This window comes from Papilio machaon, chromosome 14 (assembly GCF_912999745.1).
Source record: "Papilio machaon chromosome 14, ilPapMach1.1, whole genome shotgun sequence".
In the NCBI taxonomy this organism is placed as follows: Eukaryota; Metazoa; Arthropoda; class Insecta; order Lepidoptera; family Papilionidae; genus Papilio; species Papilio machaon.
Window position 1 is genome coordinate 5,085,741 of NC_059999.1, and position 13,411 is coordinate 5,099,151.

The window sequence follows — 13,411 nt, forward strand, 5'->3', positions numbered from 1 at the left end:
TATAAGTCTTGGGGCTTATTACAATAAAATCGTGTCATGTCTTAAGAGTCATAGTAGCTACAAAATATTACTTTGATTTATATAAATACATGTAATCTGTTTTCCAATAGTCGTAGTTCTAGATATTAACAAAAACCTCTTAGATATAACAGGGATTGTTCAAAGAAGCCAGTATTTTTTTAACATTAATTAAACAGTTGTGACACAAAGTCTTTCTTGAATCATATTTTCGTATCTATTGGATCAAAATATAACAGCGACTATACAGTAAGGTACAAACAGCTACAGGTTTACAAATCATCCGCCAGACTAAGTACACATTATCGCAAATTTTTCTGTACCAAAAATAGAGATGATTATACTGAACACGTCTAGCTAGATGTAAAAAATATATAGGTATCAATGAACAACAACAAGGATTAGGTATCCGAGAAGTGTACAAATATTTCTCGCACCTCTACATTAGTACATATATATAACAATAATACTTTTCGAACGCGTCAACGTACTGTAATAAGGAGAACCTGATCCAATCTCATGTCATACATCTAATACTTTGATATCTCACAGCTTTAAATTCCATAGTCGAAACTTTCAAACTCAGAGAATCTCGAGTCTTGTTTCTGCAGGCGTTGTTGGCACGCCTCTATGTAACTGTCTTGAATTCTGTACATTCCCGAATTCGCCTGGTACATCAAAGTTTCCAAAATACGTTCGTTCTTTATCGCCTTCGACGGTAGAACTACTTTTATCAATTCCTGGGGTGAAATCCTATAAAGTTTTAGGTCTCTAGCTAACCTCTCCATGATCGTTTTAAATTCATTTTTGGCGTCAGTCTTGTTTGCAGATTTGGTTTTGATCTTGTTTCTCGCCCAGCTCAGCATGGCTTCAAATTTCCTCACCTCCGGTACTTCGAGATTTCGGCACATGATCATTTGCACCATCGATTCGGATAGATTTAGAAATTCCGATGTTTGGAATAAAGCGTATGCTCTTTGTTCGATGAAGGCCAGAATCATATTGACCAGTTCAGATGCTGAAGTATAACGCCAGTAATAATTTTCCAAAGATATCAACATTGTACAAACCTGAAAAAAACATCAGTGAATAGACGCGTAAAACATATATTAATCTATCGGATTCACATTTAATAAAGAAAACTTGCAAAAGGTTGCATTCAAAATTTTGTTAGAACAAACATTTTATAATGCATATAAGCCAACCCGAACTGTTCCTTGGGTTCTTTGAGTCAAGTTACTCAAAAAAGGTTAAGTGAAGAGCTCTTGATCTTACGAACTTTTGTCCTTATTAAAACAAAGGCCCTTCTGAGTTCTAAAGTATTGTATCACATTTTTAAGGAGGCTAAATAGTAATTTAGGTAAAGATATTACTTACGACTTCTATCCTAAGGAACTGTTTTGCATGATGGAAGCACGCCTGCAGGAGTTCAGGCAGGTCGTAGTGCTCCGCGGCGCAGATGAGGCCGGGGATGGAGGCACAAGTCAGGGGGCAGCTACCCGTGTGCAAGTAGTCCAGCAGTATGCGAAATGTTTCCGGATCGAATTCTATGATTGAAAACTGAAAAAGAACCTGACGTTTGAGTAATCACTCCCTACTTCACAATGACTCGAAGAACTCTGTCTAGATAACTTATTAAACTTTATTCTTCTAAATTTCCAATATATTTATTTTACAATCGTATTTTCTCGTTCATTTTTCATTCTTTCCTTTAACAATCCGAGTAAAGAAACTAAAATTAATAAATTGTGCAGTGGTAGTATCCAGTTTGGTGTACTTGGGTAATTTCAATTTAAAGATGACGTCTTTAAATTGAAATTACGATAATACTGTTTATGGTACTTGAACAATAAACCGTATGTAGGAGAGAAATATCACCTCAGTCTGTGCCAGCTTGGCGCGGTCAACTTTTTGTGCGTCCGCGCAAACTGACAGTCTTGGTACTGCCAACGCTGCATTCTTTTCTTTCTCCTTATCTTTACTTTCTTTATCTGCGAATAAATTAAGTTTAAAAATCGTCTTAATCGTTTTTGTGAACAAATTTAAAGTTTTGGCTGTATTTCTAAGCGTCATGTGTGATGTTAACGAAAAAGTAATGGACGTGACTGGTCGTTGGTTTGCGTCAGGAGTACACATTGATATTAGTTGGCCATGGTTATTTATACTTCTTTGACAATAAGTAAAAAAACAGCACAGTTAAATTTGGAGTAAAATAAGAGGTAAAGGTTAGGTGAAAATAATTATTTAGAGATGTTACTTTTATATTACGACCATCAAATAAGCTGTTGTTATAAACTTTAATTTCGAGTATCGTAAATTAGATTTAGTGTCATTTATTGTGTTCAAATTTCAACATGAGTATGACAATAGTAAAAATGTAACTGCTTGTTTTTGTCCCTGACAGCAACGTTTCGCGCATCTGATGCAATGGACGACTGCCAAGAGCAAAGCAGGTTTATTTTTTTAAATAGTTTATCCACACTTCTATTGACAAAGGGCCCTGTTATAATGTGAATGGATTTCAATATCATTTGTTTTCTAATATATTGTTTAGACAGTAATTTGGTAAAGTAACAATTAAGTAATATCGTATAAAGTATTGACGGGAAAGGTATTGAGGTTTTTAAATATCTTGGCGGCTCGGAACATCACTCGATTCACTCTACAAAATAAAACTTTAGGTGTAGTGGTGCATCTTTATGCATGCATCCCTTTGGATGCAGTTGTAAGATGATTGACCTTGAGATGCCAAGATATTTGAAGACGTATACTGAAGTACTTTACGTGATCAGTGTACTTACTGGAGCAGTCCTGCGAGCTGGCCCACTTCTTCTTGTCATCAGCATTGAGTTGGGAGTGCTGCTTGCGGATGGAGCGGCCCCAGCCCGCAGTGATTGTGCCCAGCCGCGAGAACGCGCGCTTCACCATCGGAGAACTCGGCACACTCTTCGGTCTGATAATAACACAATGTAATCAGATCACTGCTTAACATCAGGTGGGATGTTCATATAGCGATAGTTAATTCGTTATAAAAAAATGGAGTTTATAAGAGAGATTATAAAGGATATTTTGTTAAGAAGAAGGAATTTAAGAAGAAAACTAATTGTGTTTATTGATAAAGGTCAGTAGGTAAAGGTAAGGAATCATTTAAAGTTTTGTTTTAATTGAATTTTTGTTTGTATTTTCCCGCTGTAAAATGAGAGGTTTATTTTCTGAATTTTTTTATTTTATTTATTGAAAATAAATATAAAAAATGCAAGACTTCAATATAGCATCACACACACATTAATCAAAAAGATAAAGTATACGAAGCTTTAAAATACTTTTTAGTCTTGTTTGTTTAGGATAATTAAGCATCTGGCAAATTGAACGTGCGAACTCTACCAAGAAATGTGGACATTATTTATGAATCCTGCTTTTTAATTTATTATTGGTCACTTCATTGAAGGAGCAATAAAAATATTTTTGATTTGAATAAATTGATAGGTGTGTAAGGTACATACAATTTTAAGAATCTTTGGGAGATACCTAGTATATCATTTTCATTGTCATGAACTTAAAAAAAATGTTGCTGTTGTTTTTTTTTAATAAAAATGAATTTTTCTTTTAAATAAACCTTCCTTTATACAAATTTTAGATATTTCGTATGAATATAGTTTTTGATTTACGAGAACCCCTTATTGCCTCCTCATGACTGGTCGTTACGATAACGACATTTAAATGATCTGGCAGGCTTTTTCATAACGTGCCTAGCCATATAATGAAGTGGCCAATTTTAGGATCTTTTCAAGACTATAAGTTTTTAATCGATTTCAATTTGTCCGTACGTATTTTTACGATACATGTAGATCTACAATCTGATTTTAGCAACAAAGATTTGTTTTGCATCTTCATTCATGCTTTCAATGGTGGAAGTCTTACCTTGGTGACTCAATATCTGGTACTTGTAAGAAGTTGCTGCTCTTCTGTCGTGCGGGTGTGGGCGACAGCAGTGTGGGTGCGGGCCGGGCCAGCAGCTCAGCCACTGGGACTTGTGGGGACCCGAACCCCGTCTGAATGCCGTACAACATCTCTTGGAATACCCTGAAATTAAAAATACAATTTAATTGATATACTGTTACATACTAAGAGCGTCGGTTAGGGGTTAAGCACGTGATTTGCAATCTGCAGGTCCTGGGTTCGAACCCCGCCATGTACCAATGTGTTTTTCGAGTTTCAATTTATTCGACGTTTTTACGGTGAAAGAAAACATTGTGATGCAATCTGCACATATCTGAGAAGAAATTCAAAAATATGTGTGAAGTCAACCCGCACTTGGCCAGCATGGTTGACTATGGCCTAGTCACTCCTAACTAGGGGAGGCTCCGAGCCTCTCAGTGGGGACGTATAGTGAGGTGATGATGATGAACATACTAACAGTACAGTAAACAGTAGAATAGTGTAGATGTTTTACTAAAGTTATGTTTGTAAAGTTACGCTTACCGACTTCTTACGCCTAGTATAGCCCGAACTCCGATAAATTTGGTCTTCTGCTTTGACTGTCCTACAAGAAACACGACGTCAAACAGCTGCGCGTTCTGTGCGATGTTCAGCTCGTTGTTGAGGAAAACGCGAGTAAAGTCCTTCGCTAGTTGATCGTAGTCCTCGAACTGGTCTCTGACTGAATCCAGGAGAGGGGACGAAGGTCGCATGTGACCTATTGGACGCCATGATCCTGCAAAGAGAAATATTTAAATTGTATTGGTGGTTAATGAATTGGAGTGATTAAGGATTGATGATAATGTCTAATGAACTTCTTGACGGTCATGTTTAAACTAAGACATCTTATTGCATTCGAAAAAATCTCGGAATGTCTAAATTGAAAAGTGATACAGTTAAGAAAAACAAGGTAAATTCATATTTTTTCGTGACATGTATCTTTACATTTATCCCATTTTTGCTCCCAAGTAGGGTTGGCGACGGGCAGGCGGCCGGCCGTAAAAACATAAGCCAAAACTTTAAGGTTTAGGGCCAGGGGCCATGATGATGATGATGATGATGTATCTTTACATTTATGCCTTTTTTATCAAGCTTATAACAAAAAGGTGCCTTCAACTTATCTCAAATGACAATGGACTTATTATAAAATTTAAAATTACTAATCTTAATTTTTTTTTTAAGCAGTTAGTTTATAAACCAGTACAAGTAGACGTTATGGATGTAACAGTTAGTTAAAATTTCGTAATTTTTTCAGTAGTCCAAAGTTTATTTATCGTTATTACCTCTCCTGTAAGGTTTAGGTATTTGGCCGGTCTCGGCATGGTTCTGCAGGTTGGCGACGATGTCCTCCAACATCTGACTGCGCGTGCGCTCTTGCATGCGCGCGAACTTCGGCGCAGAGTACGACGCGCGCTCACCATTCACGATCTTTGTTAGGAGCCATTCTCTGAAGCAGTTAAAAATTTGAAGATTATTTTACCGGATTTTACCATAAGGTTTTCCTTACTTTTACATAAAACTTAAAATATTTATTTATTGTGATATTGCTGGTTTAAAGGTACTTCAAGTTTGTATTACGCGTTTTTAAGGTTACTTGAAATCACTTTTAAACCATACAAGAACTACTACTATGCATGTTTGGTACCATATCTGTGTTAAAATAAAGTATTGGATCACATTGAGTTTTATTCCAACTACAAAAATGACGACATATCTTAAATAAAATCATAATTAATAAGTTGTAATAAGTGCTTTCCTAAATAATTGCGTTATTAACGAACCTGAACATAGGGCCCTTGTCAAACACACTCTGCTCCCACAAATAGGGCTTGTAGGCGCCGACCTCGTCCCGCGTAACAACCGACACTTCATATCGCGTCGGTCGCCTCTTGATCTTTGCCGATACCCTCACTGAAGAAAAAAATGAAAAGCCATTCAAGACAAATTTCACATTTACTTTCACCTATAGTCTTTTGTGTTTATAACAGGGTAGATTCCACAAGGGTAATTGACATGAAGGACAATGTAAATCAACACAGGACAAAGGACAAGGGTAATCATCTGAAGTACACGGAGAAAATCAGAGCTAATAGTTGCACCTCTATCCTCCATCCATCATCCTCTCCACTTAATAATAGCACAACAACAATAGCAATACAATTCTAAAATATTAATATTTCCTTTGTTAGTAGCTTGTAAGTTCACTTACCTAAAATGAAAGTGTGTAGGAAGTGACTTTTAATACAAGCCGGGGAAAAGGCAGTATTGTCCGCCTCTAGAAACACGACGCATACAATATCGTTCCCGATGTGTCGCTTCCTCTGAAGCTTCTGAGGGTCATGACGCTCGTATGGCAACAGCGTGGATACGTGGAACATAATCTCAATGCCGCGCCAGTTCGTGTACACCGAGTATAAGCCTGTGAGGTCATGCACCGTGTCAAGACCACCTTTGTATTTGTCAAAACCTGAAATCGTAGCATTGTGTAGAATATAGATCGTCCAAAATTCCTATTTTCAAAGGTCTCATATCTAATTTACACTAATAGTAGTTTCTTGTCTTGTAATTCCACTATCTTACACATTTTTAAAAGGAACGATTCTATGGGGCGGTAACAATTGAAAATAAATAAAAAAGAATGGATTACTAAGATAAATATGATATCGACTATTTAATTCCCAATCCAAAATGAAGCGTTGAATATGGAAGAAATTGGCAAGAAAAAAATTGAAAAATGCTACAAATAATAGTTTTTTATGTCTACTGAATATCATTCTGTCTATCTCGGATTATTAAATATTTAAGGTTACATAATTTTGGGAAAAAGTTTATGATAGACAGGTCCGTAATACTGACCGATCCCTTACATTTATAAACATAACTGACGAATAAAGTACCGGTTTTTGTTAAAAGCAAGCAAATAAACGTGGTCGGTTTTTGTAAATCCCCCAAATAAAATGTATTATTTTTATTCAATATTTTACTTGTAATATAGTTTAATTAATAGCTATTTGTAGCCTACGTCCTATATGTTTGTGTTTTTTACAAGCTTTTATTTAGTTTCACCCGTCCCGATGTTTGTCATCGACACTTGCAAATTAAATTCCCGGTTACCGATTGAGCTGAAACTTTGCATACATGTGACGTTGCAATAGTTTGATGATGATCTTGTGATGACGCAGAAAGATGGTATATAGGAGTTGTCTACAAAATCTAATGTGTTACCTTAATTTTATTTTTATTTGTTTTTATAAAAGCTTACCTTTTAAGCGAACTTTTTCTCCTAGTACTTGAAGGAATTCTTCAAACATCGGAGAGTTCTCATTATTGTCCAATATTTCTTCTTCAGTGTACTGATTTTCTTTGACATAGATCACACCCACTTTCAATTCTGATTTTATGAAGACCTGACGGAAAATAATATGCATAAATAAGATAGACGACGTTTAGATACATTTTCATATTGTTGTCCGATCATGTACCACAGCCAGTCATTTAAGACTCGGTTCACATTTAGAGTAGATTTCTCTTCTCATAATCCACTCTAAATTAGTGAACGTTTTACTATGCTGTGTGACTGTGTGAAGCAGTTATTTTTTACATTTTTATTGGTAACGGCCCTTAGTAGAACATGAGTCGTATGTGTTTTGTTTAATTTAACATAAATAATATTGGCATATTGAAATGGTTAATAATACCAATATCTATTTATGTAAACAATGTTGATGTTGTAATACCCCACGTTCCATATAATAATAGCTGGCGAACTAATTTATTAAGAAGCAATCTATTTTCGTATCGCTTCGTCAATCAATCTGTAACATGTTACAATCTCATAACACTTTAGTGATGCGTGCAGCAAGATTTCAATGTTACGTTAGCAAAATTAATTTGGAAGCTAAATATCTATTCGCGTTTTTCGCTCAAAAAGTGAGAACGCATCTGAAATCCTCTAATTCACACCAAATGTAAAGACAGACAGATTTAGGTATTTTAGTGAAATCTGGAAGCCGCCTAACACCCTGTATTAATAAAGATGAACGCCTTAAATAAAACAATAGAATTACAACTGATTAAGTTTAAAATGAGTTGTTGTCGGTTTCGAATACTTTGGTCTCATTTGGTAATGCTTATCTAACTTTTTTACCTGTCAAATAAAATTATTTGAATACAGGTACATCACTACGCTTTACGTGAGCTAAGGAGCTTCGGTCGTATATTATCTTCTCATCTCAAGTCTCACGGCGCAGTGTCTTGTCTCCGATAAATTGTCATATAATGTATATGCACTTAGTTGATTATACTATACTAGCTTTTACCCGCGACTCCGTCCGCGCGTAATAAAAAATAGAAAACGGGGTAAAAATTATCCTATGTCCGTTTCCTGCTTCTAAGCTACCTGCCCACCAATTTTCAGTCAAATCGATTCAGCCATTCTTGAGTTATAAATAGTGTAACTAACACGACTTTCTTTTATATATATAGATACTAGCTTTTACCCGCGACTCCGTCCGCGCGGAATAAAAAATAGAAAACGGGGTAAAAATGATCCTATGTCCGTTTCCTGGTTTTAAGCTACCTGCCCACCAATTTTCAGTCAAATAGATTCAGCCGTTCTTGAGTTATAAATAGTGTAACTAACACGACTTTCTTTTATATATAACTAGCTTTTACCCGCGACTCCGTCCGCGCGGAATCAAAAATAGAAAACGGAGTAAAAATTATCCTATGTCCTTTTCCTGGTTCTAAGCTACGTGCCCACCAATTTTCAGTCAACTCGATTCAGCCGTTCTTGAGTTATAAATGGTGTAACTAACACGACTTTCTTTTATATATATAGATATACATATTTATTATTCAAATTTTCTAGGATAATAAAATCCCATTTATTTAAGTAATTATTATTTCATGATGAAGTATAAGAACTATAAATTGTTAATGCAATTGCAAAATGTAATTAAAAATGTAGTATGGAATTATGTTATCTGTGAACCTGTGATGATATCAATGGTTTTGTAGGCAGTAATAAAGAGTTACGCAAAATGAGCACTAAACTATTATGGACAAATAATGAATCTCATAGCTTTTAGGATTTATTAGGTAAAGGCGAAACGTGGCCAATTTAAAAATAATTTACAAATATGAAATATATTTTAATCCTTCTGATCCATTATGAAATATTAGATATTGTATAATCCTCTTCCATTCGAATCCCAATATAAAACGGCATATTTATTTTATAATAAAATACGAAACAGAGCGAAGTAATGAACGCTGTATCAATTTAACGTTGACATTTCAATTTTCGAACTGGAAAGCTAATATACATTTTCCGTAAAGAGAATAACCGTGACACGACAATCCACTTAGAAATCAAATCTATGTGAGCTAAGGTATTATAAATTTCAGCCGGGAAAAGTAAATTATCGTGCTGTCACATTTGTAGAATATACAAACATGCATAGGATATATTTAGACTGCTTATGATGCCCTTAGAATTATTTATATTTTTTATAAAGATGGGAAACGAGTAAGCGGCCTCTTGAATTCGTCAAAATAGCAAAGAGACCACGGACTATTGCATTTGCAGATGCGTTGCATACCTTTCAACGACAGTGTAGGGATGCATAGAAAGAGGATATTTCCCCTTCTCATGTGTCCCCTCGTCTGTCAAGTACACCTCTCCTTCTCGTCATTTTCTTATAATCAAATGGAGGAAAGAGGAAGAGGTTCAAAATTGGGCCTCTGGCAAACACACTTATTAGCCGAAACGCATAATGACTTCCACTGTACTCCTGTCTTCTGTGTGGTGACGGTATTACACCGGTATGGTATGGGCTCTATCATGAATAAGGTTCTTGCATTACTTGTTTGTTTTTATAACTTAGTGAATAGGAAGAATTAGCGAAATTTAACAACTTCTGCCCGTAGAGCCTAAGGACACGTTACCGAACTATCTCTCTTGCCTCATCCACATTCCTAATACTTTTGCTGGTTATGTTCCAAATTCAAAAAAGTATGTTATTCAAAATAATAATCTTTAAATCAAATATGGTAAGAATACGTTAAAAAAAGTTGTTATGTGATAAAAAGATGTGCTGTTGAAAACATTTCGTTCCAAAAACAGGTGTTCTTCGCAAAAGAAATAGGAAAATATGTTGCGAATAAAAGGACATAAATATACGTTAATCCGAGCATGAATGATGATTTTGGACAAATCTTAAAAGCTTTGATGGAAAGTTGATATGTATTTTTGTTCACATTTTATTTACTTTGGAACTCCCATACCGCTCATATGTTTTATTAAAATGTAGAAGCAAGAGTACACTCTCTGAATTTGAAAACTACAACTATTTTTCTCAAAAAAAGCTCTTCGTACACACGGCAACTTAAGTCTTTGAAACCTGATGATTTTAGTCGATAAGCGACTTCAATACAATGTCTCACAGGTTCGTACACAGCGCGGGTTACGGACATTTTATTCTTTGGTTGCCATCACCAGTCACTCGCAACCCGTTTGTCCAGATCAATGTTTAAGATCGTGAAGCAAATCTATACTTACAGTTGACATGTAGTGGCTATGTACTGACCGAAAGATGACTCTAGTCGAGCATTTAACGTTGTGTGTTCGGAGGGCGCGCAACGCAATTTTCGTGGTGCAACAGTACAATATTAGTTTCGACAATTCACGTTGCCTTATGTACGAAGGGCCTAAAGATATATTTTTTTTGTAAGAGAAGGGGGCATACGAGCAGCGGGAACACAAAGGTGTTCCTCGACGCCCATAGACATCTGCAATACCAGAGGTATCGCAGATGCGTTACCGGCCTTTGAGATGGTGCTACACTCGCTTCTTGATGGACCCTAAGTCGTAGCGGTTTGTATTTTTGCGGTTTTTTTATATGTTACGATTGTTATGTAGTAGGTAGATTGCAAAACAAAACCCCGTTACGTCTGATGAGAATACATTTTACGGCCTTCCGACTAATAAAGTAGACATAAAAGTGCTCCTAGGCCAGCGTTCAGGACTACTTTTTATGTCTTCTATATTGCTTTATTAGGAACACTCCGCGAGCACTAAAACGTTAATGTTGCTTTATACAAGCTGATGGTGCATTAGCTTAATGTATAAATTCCGAACTATAACGTCAAAAATATTATCTTTCCATTATTTTAAAAACTGAAGAGACAAAATATGAAGCTTAAGGTATTTATAGTTTAATATTTTTCAAATTCTAAACAAAACTTTAGAAATATTGCTCAAAGGCTTAATTTTTTTTCTAAATGCAAAGTTGTCCGTATAAATTGTAGAATTTTCGAGTCGAGCAAAATGTAGTACGGTTTTGGAAGTTAATACTTTATTTAATTTATATTTCGGTTGAAGTTTACGAGGACAGAGACAAGGCCCCGTTAAGCTTCGATGTAAGTAATCCACTTTGAGTGAAATTTACATAAAGTTTGCTATCGGTAATTTCACGCAAAGTAATTTAATTCTATAATAATTTACTTTATCTTATTCTACAACCGTAAATACATAGATTGAAAATTTTAATACCGCTAAGGTATTAAATAGGATAGATACAATAGTGGATTTTCACTGACAGAACCAAGTTGTACAAATACTTTGTGATTCTAAGAAGCAATGTGGTTGAAAAATGCAAGGCAATAGCCATACATTTATACCCCTAGATGGAGTGTTCGGAGCACAAAAGTGAGACGTGTTAGAAGACCTTCGCGTTTTTTTTTTGGTAAATCTCGACAGTGTTACTGCGCAATTTACAGAAAAAGTAAATTGAATAAAACCTTTTTACTTGTTTTTTTATTCATAGTTTTTAGTAAGATTAGTTAATTTTATTAGTCGTGACATTTATTTTAAAGACGTATATTAAAAATACTATAACAAAAGCAAAACAGAATTTTGTATTTGTTAAAAATGTTTTAAGGTGAAATTTTTTTCTTTTTATTATTTTGGGTTAAATACAATAGTATAAATTTTAACAAATAATTTAATATCTTTTACTTTTAATTTGCATTTCCCTAATTTGGGAACATATTTCATTATACTGGAATACCTTATTGTCATGCGCAATAATGACAATTCCTTTGTCTCACGAATAACCGTCAAACTTGTATGAAACACTTCTTCTAGAGTTATATATCCATGCCTTTGTGATTCTAAGTAGCGATGTGGTTGAAAGATGGAAATAGTTGAGAAATTTTCTTAACGAATTGTCATGAATGCCTTTAATGTGTTATCCAAGAATATCGTAAGTATCGTTTTCATCACATATAGGGACAACGTTATAGAATGCGAAAATATTGCATAGACAACATTATAAAATCAGATGCGTGGAAATTACTCTTGAGAAATTAGATTAGATGCTAGGTGTATGTATGAAAAAAGAAAAGCGAAAAGTTGACTTGGAAAGACTAAAATTTGTAAGGAAATTCCTTGGCACGGACACGTTAAAAGGGTGAATGTATGTGAGTGACAAAGCAATTATTTTTTTTAGTAAAAGTACGTGTATGTTTACTCGTAAATAGGTCGCTATTTTAATATATTAGGTACACGCTATTATAATACTTAAATAGTATTTAAAGATTTTTGTTGCAATTAATTTTAAAAGGTAGATATTGAAACTAGAACTTTAATGTTTATAATGCAAAGCGATTACGTTTAATCACTACGTATATAATGGTACAGTTAAAAACGTATACCGCCTTATTATAAAACGTGGTCTAACTATAAAACCTGTTTTAAACCTACATTCGAAGTGGTTTATTTAAAATTCATATTACAAAACGTAGTTTAACGTTAAACCTGGTCTATCTATGGTAACAACTTTAAACCATTGCGTTCCCAGGTTTAACTATTTAAACCACAGATTTAGACTTATGTCAAAAGTGTCAAATTTAAGGTTATTCATTTGAATTTGCTATCCGCTTAGTTACGAGTTTTGTGCCTTATCGGATTTTTGTTAAAAATCTAATTTGGTTAATTTAATAGGCATGGAAGACATTGAAGATATTGAAACTATGGAGATATTAGAAATGTCACGTCAACCTAATAAACGTCGAGTTCGTTTGGATCCTTTTGTCGAATTGTCGAATGAAGATTTAAGACAAAAGTACCGATATACCAAACGTTTTGCGGAAAAATAGTAGATCGAAAAAGTAACGCACGATTGTGCGACTAATTGACGCAGTATTTCCTAAAATATTAAAAATTAAATAATTCTTCCGGATCAAAGAAAGTTTTTAAACGTAGTAGTAAATTAAGTAGTCGATAATTAATTATTTACTTTCTTCTCAGAAGTCCAATTTGCAGATAATTTTGCATATCGTTGATCCATTTTCAATTAGTTTATTGACAATTACACACGTAAAAGCAAAGATCGCGCGGGGCGGGCACTTT

General features: G+C 34.7%; 1 protein-coding gene across 1 annotated transcript in view; it reads right to left on the minus strand.

Moving 5' to 3' along the window:
• Window positions 1-237: 237 nt before the first annotated feature.
• LOC106710693 overlaps window positions 238-13,411 on the minus strand; it is a 46,862-nt gene continuing 33,688 nt past the window's right edge. Inside the window, exons 9-18 of the mRNA XM_045680864.1 lie at window positions 7,259-7,403; window positions 6,206-6,463; window positions 5,778-5,907; window positions 5,280-5,443; window positions 4,501-4,732; window positions 3,940-4,101; window positions 2,820-2,971; window positions 1,897-2,009; window positions 1,396-1,578; window positions 238-1,088 (exon numbers count right to left, since the gene is read on the minus strand). Coding sequence (XP_045536820.1) covers window positions 573-1,088; window positions 1,396-1,578; window positions 1,897-2,009; window positions 2,820-2,971; window positions 3,940-4,101; window positions 4,501-4,732; window positions 5,280-5,443; window positions 5,778-5,907; window positions 6,206-6,463; window positions 7,259-7,403 — 2,055 coding nt within the window. The 3' untranslated portion in view covers window positions 238-572. The remainder of the gene's footprint in view (window positions 1,089-1,395; window positions 1,579-1,896; window positions 2,010-2,819; window positions 2,972-3,939; window positions 4,102-4,500; window positions 4,733-5,279; window positions 5,444-5,777; window positions 5,908-6,205; window positions 6,464-7,258; window positions 7,404-13,411) is intronic.